This window comes from Hippocampus bargibanti, linkage group LG07, assembly GCF_051943395.1.
Source record: "Hippocampus bargibanti isolate YZ-2025 linkage group LG07, ASM5194339v1, whole genome shotgun sequence".
NCBI lineage: Eukaryota > Metazoa > Chordata > Actinopteri > Syngnathiformes > Syngnathidae > Hippocampus > Hippocampus bargibanti.
In genome coordinates, this window is record NC_142740.1 from 2,000,001 (window position 1) to 2,010,630 (window position 10,630).

Here is a 10,630-nt window from a genome sequence, read left to right on the forward strand (position 1 = left end):
TGCGTGTGTGTTTGTTTTTGTATTTGTGTGTGTGTTTGTGTATGTGTGTGTGTATGTATGTGTGTATATGTGTATGTATATGTATGTGTCTACATGCGTATATATGTCTACATTTGTTTGGTTTTGTTAAAAAAATACAAATGAGGGAATAACTCCAGGTCGGAAGCCTCAGTAAATTGCGCCTTGACATGATTGCACCTGACTGGCGTCGTTGGGCGCTTTCGTTAGCGGCGCTTTCGGAGCCCGTTGAAATATTTCACAGGCTGTCAAGCGAGCTGACGTGCTTGGCTTCAAATTGACTTTGGCACTTGAAAGTCCTTCCCAGGAGCCGCCGATAGAAATCAGCGCTCGTCGAGTGACACGTTTGCGCTCGGTTTTCAACCGTAACCCTCCGACGACTCGCCGCCATCTTTGTTAGAGCGGAACTCCATCTTGACAGCGCTTTGCTTTTTTTTTTTGATGGTCTGATCAACTTTCTAGTGTCGCTTGTCTTTTTCATCAGCCTGCTTTTTTGTGTCACTTTTTTTGGGTTTCCCGTTTTAGCTCTGATTGTCACAAGCTTATACAACTGACATTGTTTCAGTCCAATTATGTCAAACTGTCAGCAACAACATGAGGATTTGATGAAATATGCCATTTTGTTTTTCATTCTTTTTTTTTTAATTTTACAGACTTTATTCTACAGTACAGTTTATTTCTTTCATTACAATACCATAGCACATTTATTATACATAAAATAAGGTATATTGTGTGTAGTTGTAAGTCTTATTTAGTTGAAAATTATGTTTTATGGCGACCTGGGAACGGATTATTCTCATTTTAATGGTTTCCTATGGGAAGATAATTTTTGGAATACACACTTTTCGCCTTACACACTCTGTCTAGGAACCAATTAAGTTCGTAAGCCAATGTATCACTGTATTTGAACAACAATTATTCCAGTTATCGTGATTCATTCTTTGTGGATTAGAAGGACTTGATAGACTCAGAATCATCTGTCACAGCCCAAAGAAAAAAAAAAACAGTTTTTGGTCCATTACAAATGATGTTGAATTGGTTATCCATTAGCTAGCTAGCTAGCTGGTAGCTGTCTAACTGGCTGGCTGTTAGCTGGCTGGCTGTTAGCTGGCTAGCTGTTGGCTATCTGGTTAACTATTAGCTATCCATTAGCTAGCTGGCTTGCTCTTAGCTGTCTGGCTGTAAGCTGTCTAGCTAGATACCTGTTGGCTATCTGGCTATCTATTACCTACAGTAAAGTCTCGTTATATCGATATTCAAGGGAGTCCGAAAAAATATCGATATAACCGGGACTATCGATATATCCGACCCTGTTTGCATGTAATTTTCTCCGTGCGTGCATAGAAATAGTATCGATATAACCGGGACTATCGATATATCCGATATCGATATAACGAGACTTTACTGTATTTATTAGCTATCCATTAGCTAGCTAGCTAGCTATATTTCTATCTATTTGAGTTACTTCGGAGTTGAGTGAACGCTGGCGCATGTGGCTGCCGCTGCTCACCCACAAAAAGACTTTATCCTGTGACTGTAAAGTGACCTTGAGAGTTTTGAAAAGTGCTTAGAAATGAAATGTATTATTATTATTATTATTATTATTATTATTACTATTAATAATAATAAAAAAAACTGTATTTTCTCCACCATAAGGCACACCTAAAAGAATTTTTTTTTCAATCGCTGACCATGCAACTCATAATCCGGTGCACCTTATGTATGGAAAACATTTAAAAAATATGTCATTAATTGAAAGTGGCCCTTATAATGCTTCATAAATTTAACGTTCGTAAACTGAAAAGTTCGTAAACCAAGGGGTTCGTAAACCGAGGTATCGCTATATCATCATCTCACCCCCCCCCCCCCCCCCCCCACTTCTCCATCTGACAGAAATGTCAAGTTATCCGACATGGCATTCTGCTCACCACCCCCCCCCCCAAAAAAAAAGCAGTTTTATTAGCTTATGGAGCTGCGGGTTTTTTATCTGTTTATTAAAATAAAAATTGCACCCCCCCTCCCTCATTCCACCCCCCACCATACACACACTTTAAAAATTAGTATGCTGAGACATGCTGCTGCATTCTACAGAAGCCTTTTGATCAAAGCGGCGTGAGAGCTCAAAGTTGTTGTGGGGGGTTTGGAGGGGGGGGGGCGCCATGTGGTTTAAACAGATGACGGCGGCAAAATATCGACTGGACGCGGCAAATTAGCTTAACAACCGGGCTGAATGGTCACCGGCATTTTCCTGTTTTCGCTTTCTGCACCCCCCCCCCCGCTGCTGCCCCCTACTCAAGAAAATCAACATCTTATTGATGTGAATGTGTCAATCAAAGCTCCCGCTCTGCCTCCCTCCTAAAAAAAATTTTTCATACAGTGATACATACAGCTGACGAACTTAATTGGTTTCCAGAAAGTGAGTGTAAGGCGAAAAGTGTGTATCCCAAAACGTCATTTCCCATAGGAAACCATTAAAATGAGAATAATCCGTTCCCAGGTCCCCATAAAACATACTTTTCTACTAAATAAGCCTTAAAACTATACAAAATACAATGATACCTAAGTTTACGAACTTAATTGATTCCCAGAAAGTGAGTGTAAGGCGAAAAGTTCGTCTGCCAAACATTAATTTCCCATAGGAAACCATTAAAAATTAGAATAATCCATTCCCAGGTCCCCATAAAACATACATTTCTACTGAAGAAGCCTTAAAATTACACAGTGATAACTCAGTTTACGAACTTAATTGATTCCCAGAAAGTGAGTGTAAGGTGAAAAGTGTCTATCCCAAAAATTAATTTCCCATAGGAAACCATTAAAATGAGAATAATCCATTCCCAGGTCCCCATAAAACATACTTTTCTACTAAATAAGCCTTAAAACTACACAAAATACAGTGATACCTCAGCTTACGAACTTAATTGAGTCCCATAAAGTGAGTGTAAGGCGAAAAGTGTGTATCCCAAAAAATTATTTCCCGTAGGAAACCATTAAAATGAGAATAATCCGTTCCCAGGTCCCCATAAAACATAATTTTCTACTAAATAAGCCTTAAAAGGACAACAATATACCTTATTGTATGTATAATAAATGTGCTATTGTATTTTAATTAAAGAAATAACTGTACTCTATAATAGTCATTTTATTCGTAATATTATTATTATTGTTATATGTTTTGTTGTGTTAAAGACCTCACTCACATGGACCATATGACTCATTAAAAAAAAAAAATCTGGCCCTTTAAGATTTACATTTAACTCCCCCCAAAATGGGGACGCATGCACAGGCTAGCGTAACCCGCAAAGCGCTAACGTGTCACCATGTACCCTTTCAGCCGTCGCGGCAGAGGGAAGCAATTAAAGCGTGAACAAAAAAAAAATCCTCCAGGAACCGAGCGCCGTTTTGACTGCGGGAGCAGCGGGAGGCAATCACTGGCTAATTGAGGTCCGCCGACGCTTTCCACGGGAGATTCCTTTGTTTGCAACGTGTACGGATGACTGTTTTTCTTGGCCGGCCAACTCCTGAATGTTGCGTGCGGCTTTTGTAATGCAGGAAAAGGCAATTTGTTATCAAATTTACAGCGGCGGTTTGCTCCTTTTTCACTCTAATGGCTGCGGTTTTGGGAGGCGGGTTCGCGAGGGCCCTGTAAAAGCGACAGTGGCTTTATATTGACATTGGCGGCTGGTAGAAAGCAGTTTGGATCCCCAAATACTGCCGAATTGCTATCATATTTTTTTCTATGCTTGTCTGTGACTGGAAAGTGTCCTTGAGAGCTTTGAAAGACGCTTGAAAATAAAATGTATTATTATATTACAGTGACACCTTGTCCTACGAACGTAATTGGTTCCCAGACAGTGTGTAAGGTGAAAAGTGTGTATCCCAAAAATTAATTTCCCATAGGAAACCATCAAAATGAGAATAATCCGTTCTCAGGTCCCCATAAAACATAATTTTCTATTTTTTTTAAGTCTTAAAACTACACAAAATATACCTTATTTCATGTGTAATAAATGTGATATGATATTAGAATTAAAGAAATAAAATTTACGATATAATAAAGTGGTTTCATTTAACTTTGTGATGGTCGTTGATGGCTTGATGGAATGGAGTGGCCGGTTTCATCCTGTCCTTGAGAGCTTTGAAAGACGCTTGAAAATAATATGTATTATTATATTACAGTGACACTTTGTCTTACGAACTTAATTGGTTCCCAGTCAGTGTGTAAGGTGAAAAGTGTGTATCTCAAAAATTAATTTCCCATAGGAAACCATCAAAAGGAGAATAATCCGTTCTCAGGTCTCCATAAAACATAATTTTCAATTTTTTTTAAGTCTTAAAACTACACAAAATATACCTTATTTCATGTGTAATAAATGTGATATGATATTAGAATTAAAGAAATAAAATTTACGATATAATAAAGTGGTTTCATTTAACTTTGTGATGGTCGTTGATGGCTTGATGGAATGGAGTGGCCGGTTTCATCCTGTCCTTGAGAGCTTTGAAAGACGCTTGAAAATAATATGTATTATTATATTACAGTGACACTTTGTCTTACGAACTTAATTGGTTCCCAGTCAGTGTGTAAGGTGAAAAGTGTGTATCTCAAAAATTAATTTCCCATAGGAAACCATCAAAAGGAGAATAATCCGTTCTCAGGTCTCCATAAAACATAATTTTCAATTTTTTTTTAAGTCTTAAAACTACACAAAATATACCTTATTTCATGTGTAATAAATGTGATATGGGATTATAATTAAAGAAATAAAATTTACGATATAATAAAGTCGTTTCATTTACCTTAGTGATGGTCATTAATGGCTTGATGGAATGGAGTGGCCGGTTTCATCCTGTCCTTGAGAACTTTGAAAGGCGCTTAAAATGTAATTTGTTATTATTATTATTATTATTACTAGCTTGCTAGCTGTCTAGTTGGCTATCTATTGAGTATATGGCTGGCTAGTTAGCTAGCTAATTGAGTCAGGAAACATATTAGCTATCGAGCATTCTATTAGCTAGCTAGCTAGCTACATTTCTATCTTTTTGAGTTACTTCTGGGTGACCTTGAGAGTTTTGAAAGGCGCTTAGAAATGAAGTGTATTATTATTATTATTAGTCGTAGTATTAACACGTCATTATGTGCTTTTCACTCCAAGTCGACCGATTGGGATTTGGAAGCAACACCAAATCTCCAGTCATAATTGGATCCGTAAAATATAAATTGAGCGCATTCTTGACTGCGCCACGTGTTCACGCGCTGAGAGAATAAAGCATTCACGGGGAGCCAAACAAAAGCCTCTGATTACATGCTGGCAGCAGAGAGAAATGTTTTGGAGTGGGGGGGGGGAGTTTCTGGCTCCAAAACACCACCCCCGCTGATGATTTTAACACACAGCTTTTCCCCAATGCAAATTTTGACTTGTTCAACCCTCAAGATGAGACTTTCTAATGTGCGTGTGTGCGTGTGTGTGCACATAAAAAAAACGAAAAATGCGAATATAGGAAAACAGTTCTCAAAGTGTGTTTAGAAAAAAATATATACATATGTATATTTATATATACAACTCTCCATCCTCGACTACTTCGGTTTTCAACCAAAAAAAATGTTTTTTTTAAATGCCTTGTTTTACAACCAAAAATCATTTCTCGACCAAACTGACCGCCCCTGAACGCACCACTCGACTCCCCTCCGCTTCCTTGTATACAGACATGTACAGTGTATATCGTATATATATATATATATATATATATATATATATATATATATATATATATATATATATATATATAAAGTCTCATTATATCGATATTCTCGGGAGTCTGAAAAAATATCGATATAACCGGGACTATCGATATATCCAACCCTGCGCGCATATAATTTTCTCCTTGCGTTCATAGAAATAGTATCGTAATAAGCGGTACTATCGATATAACCAATATCGATATAACGAGACGTTACCGTGTGTGTGTGTATGTATATATATATATATATATATATATATATATATATATATATATATATATATACACACACACACACACACACCTGGGTAGGCAATGAGCGAAATCATTTCGTGTTACCGAGTTCAGATGGCCGTCACGGTCGACTGATCCGTTTTTCTGTTTCTACCCGACCAGGATTACTGAAAGAGACGTTCATCAAGGAGCCGGACGGACTGGTGTCGGTCAACCTACTGGTGGTATCGGCCGTTTCGGCTTTCGCCACGGGCGCTCTCTTCTCCGGTCTCGCCGTCTGTTGGATCATGAGTCACCGACACCGCCACGGCCGAGGAACCGGCGCCAAAGGGGGTCGCCGCAAGAGCGACAAAGAGCAGGGTATGCTCGGTCCGGGTCGCAGCGGTTCGGTGATGAGCGTGACGAAAACCGGCGGCGTCGGCGAGCGGCGTCACTCCCAAGTGGACAACCCGTTCGTTACGGCCAACGGATGGCCCAAAGGGGACCTGGATCCGGGCTTGCTGCCCACCCCCGACCAGACGCCCCTGCAGCAGAAACGAATCATCCGTCTACCCGACGCCGACTGGGACCAGAGTCAGACCTTCCTCACGGCCCTCGGATCCCCTCGCCCCAATAACTCGCTCATCTACCTGAGCTCCAAGTTCCTGCAGGGGGGCGGCGGAGGGATGGTCCGGATCGACGAGCCGGGTGAGATCCCGTTGCCGCCGCACGCCGAGCGCCAACGCTACCTGGTCCTGTCCGCCCAGCGGGGCGGGAACGGCGGCGGACGTCCGGCGGGCCCGCTGAGGAGCTCGGCGGGGGACTACGTCTACCCGAGCACGCCGCAGGAGTCTCCAGACCGGCGGCGGGTGGTCTCGGCGCCCACTCCCCACGTGGACTACGGGGAGTCTCGCTGGAACCACGAGGCGTTCAACTGCAACGGCGTGTCGTACCACCCCCAGCGCCAGGGGCTCATCCGGCCGGAAATGCACGGCCACCGAGGGGGGCTGGGACCCCTAGCCGACTACAGCCACCTTCTGGTAAAGAGCGAGAGAACCCCTAGTGGCCAGTGAGGGAACTGAAAGCTCTCTGATTGACCCTACTACCCCTCCAGACCACTAAAAACCAGCCCTTCCTTTCCCCGCCTGTCCCTTCTCACCGCCATTCAACGTTTCTGATGTCATTTATTGTCAAATATGCTAATATGTATGACATACAGCACAGATGAAATGACTGTCTTCTCAGACCCAGCATGCAAGGCACTTATAATGACTTTAAGAAACATAATAAACACGAAAACGCCAATTTACCGGGAGAGGGGAGACGCTGCGTGTTCACGCACTGCCATCTTGGGGAAAATAATAATAATAAAAAATAAGACCTGGCAAATTGACGTTTTCGTGTTTATTATGTTTCTTAAAGTCAAAAATAACAAATAATATGACAACACAAAGACACAGAGAGTCATTCATTCTTCGGGACTTGCTATACCCTCTTTTTGATGACATGAAGCAGTTCTAGATGAAAGAAGAGAGGATCAAAGCATCCTTTTCAGCAGTGGATCAGGGACGTCTCACATCATGTCCACATCATCTTTTTGTTTCTGTTTATTTTTGTTTTTCCAAAGATGTTGGCGCGTGAGCACGTAGCGGCTCCCTTCTCCTGGCAAATTGGCGTTTTCGTGTTTATTATGTTTCTTAAAGTCAAAAATAACAAATAATATGATAACACAAACATTTTTTGATGAGGAGAGGATCAAAGCATCCTTTTCAGCAGTGGATCAGGGACGTCATGGTGGAATGTGCACGTCTACTACAAGCTAAATGTTGGAAGCAAACACGAAACTGTAGCATCCATTGACGAAAAGACCAGACCAGGGTCGATTGCTGTTCATTGTGGGACGAATAAAGGTTCTTTTTGTTTCTTTTTCTTATTTTTGTTTATTTGTTTTTCCCAAGATGGCGTCGCAGCATCTCCCCTCTCCCGGCAAATTGTCGTTTTCGTGTTTATTATGTTTGTTAAAGTCATAAGTGGGGCGCGTGAGCACACAGCGGCTCCTCTCTCTCCCGGCAAATTGGCGTTTTCGTGTTTATTACGTTTGTTAAAGTCATTATAAGTGCCTTGCATGCTGGGTCCAAGAGGACAGTAATTTCATCTGTGCTGTATGTCATGCATATTAGCATATTTGACAATAAAGCTGACTTTGAAAAAGGGACACCTTGAACTAAAAGGTGCCATTTTCTTTGCTGTTTTGACACAGTTCTCGCAACTGCGAAAGGACGCAGTTGCGGTAAGGAGTCGAGGCGCTTCGGGAAGTGGAATTTCCAGGTTAAAAACGACAGCGTGAAGACAATGAAGGACAATTTGGACTCGCGAGGTTGCCTCCCTTTAACCGCAGTGTATATTTTACTTTGCGGTTTTTGTGATTTTTTTTTTTCTTGGCTCTTGGCGTCGCGCAAACACTTTGACTGTTGTCGGCGCGGAATAGGGAAGCGTGCGTGTGTTTGTGTACGCTTGTGTGTTTGTGTGTGTTTTGAACCGATTCGCCGCTAACTTTACTGCTCCCCAAACACGTTTAAAGGACAACCGACACCATTTTTTTTTTGTTTCCTGACATCAGAAAAACGTTTTATAGCATCTAAAATACCCAAAACACGCAGGCTGATATCTTTAATCAAATGCAAAACACAAATAAAAATGACTAATGAAGTAATAATAATAATAATAATAAGCTCTCAAGGTCACTTTACAGTTTTTCTGCGAGTGAGCAGCGGCAGCCACACGAGCCAGTGTTCACTCAGCCCAGAAGTAACTCAAATAGAGAGAAATCTAGCTAGCTAGCCAATAGATAGCTAATAGCTAGCCAGACAGCTAGATAGCTATGTAGCTAATAGATAGCTAGCTAGATAGCCGGCCAGGGAGCTACATAGCAAATAGATAGCTAGCTAGATAGCTGGATTCACAAATTTAGCCAATTAGTGGCGTCACTGCTCAGGAAGTGATTTTACAAATTATGGATGCAACTTGTCAGGTGTCGGTTGTCCTTTAAGGCTTGTCGTCGCTGAATCATAAACTCTCCGCACTAATTTCGCGTAGCTAGCTACTAGTGGGCCTCAAAACATTTCCAATATTTTAACGAAATTGGCAAAGCGGTCACCCGCCAACAATACCAGTCTTTCAACGGCCATGTGACCCGCTAACGCTAGCTATCAACGCAACACAGAAAAGAGACAATCAAAACCAAAGCCAAAACCCGATGACTTGACATTGTGTTTACACGCAAACGGCACGTTAGCGCTCCCTGACATATCGGGATGTTTGGCTACATCGGCGAGGGAGGACGCTGGTTGCTAACACTGAGGCTCTTTGTGCGCTAACAAATAGCCGTTAAGAGTCAGCGAGCGCGACTGGTGGAATATCAATGAGGAAGGGCAAAGCCGATCCATCCGTCTTGGGAGATAAGACGCGACGTAGCCCGGCTAGCGGTTGGTCTAAAGAATATCTGAAGCGCTGATCTCCATTTGCAAGCTAATATCTGTTCCGCCAAATTACTTAAATGAATATCCCGCCCATCTCGTTTCTTCAGTTGATCGCGTTTATCCCTGGATTTTTACCCACTCGGATTTCAGACTTTGTGTTGCCATGTCTGCTGTCTAATCTGCCAGGAAACAAAAGTGGTGCCTTGAGATATGAGTGATTGACTTTGCGACCATGTTCTCAAATCATTTTTTCCCTTTTGAAATGAATTCAAATACAGTGATACCTCGGTTTAGCTAATAATAATAAGAATAGTAATACCACACTAGCATTTTTTGCCACAGAGAGAGAAAAATGTCTTGCGGAGACGTAAACGTTTTCAAGTTCTGTGAGTTTAGCCTGTGGCAACGCAAGATGGCCGCCAGTGCATTCACTTCTCACTAAGGGAAGCAAGCGCCATTTTGAGTCCATTGTTGCGCACGCCTGAACCAAATTGTGGGTTTTTTTTTTTACATTTACTATATTATTATTATTATTATTATTATTTAAAAGCTTGGCCAAAACAAACGTGAATCAAACCTCTGAAGATGGAGGACACTGATTCGCAGTGGCGACCCCTTGAAGGGAAAAGCCGAAAGGAAAATATTATTATTATCTAGTTATCTACTTATCTAGCAATCTATCTATCTCTTCTCGCTAGCTAGCTATCGATCTTGCTAGCTATCTATCTGTCTACCTATCTTGCTAGCGATCTATCTCGCTAACTATCTCACTAGCTATCTCACTAGCTATCTCGCTAGCTATCTCACTAGCTATCTCGCTATCTATCTCGGTAACTATCTTATTATTAATACTTTTTATTATTAATTTTTATATTAATGTTTATTTTAGTTTTTTTTCATCAAAAGCAATTTTAAAAAATCCATCAGTGATTTTGAAACGAATAAATTACAATGACAATAGTACATGTTATATGGCTATTATGAAATATCATAATTAGTATTATTATAACAACCCGGTGTTTGACAGGAAATTAAAAATGGAGGTGAATTTTATTTAGCTAGCTATGAAGCCGTCTATCTATCTAGCTCGCTATCTAGCTAGCTATCTATCTATTTGCTGTCGAGGTGGCTATCTATTAGCTTTCACTAGCTAATGTTTGTTGTGTTATGTTTTGGGT

At 41.1% G+C, this 10,630-nt stretch overlaps 1 protein-coding gene across 3 annotated transcripts in view; it reads left to right on the top strand.

Moving 5' to 3' along the window:
* Nucleotides 1-10,214, top strand: part of sema6bb (sema domain, transmembrane domain (TM), and cytoplasmic domain, (semaphorin) 6Bb) — a 127,080-nt gene extending 116,866 nt beyond the window's left edge. For 2 of the 3 annotated variants that reach the window (XM_088999976.1, XM_088999975.1), the window contains exons 19-20: nt 6,157-7,013; nt 8,234-10,214. In XM_088999976.1, coding sequence (XP_088856102.1) covers nt 6,157-7,013; nt 8,234-8,320 — 944 coding nt within the window. In that variant the 3' untranslated portion in view covers nt 8,321-10,214. Of the gene's footprint in view, nt 1-6,156 lie in introns of all 3 variants that reach the window. The other variant, XM_088999977.1, reaches the window with a different exon arrangement.
* Nucleotides 10,215-10,630: the final 416 nt, after the last annotated feature.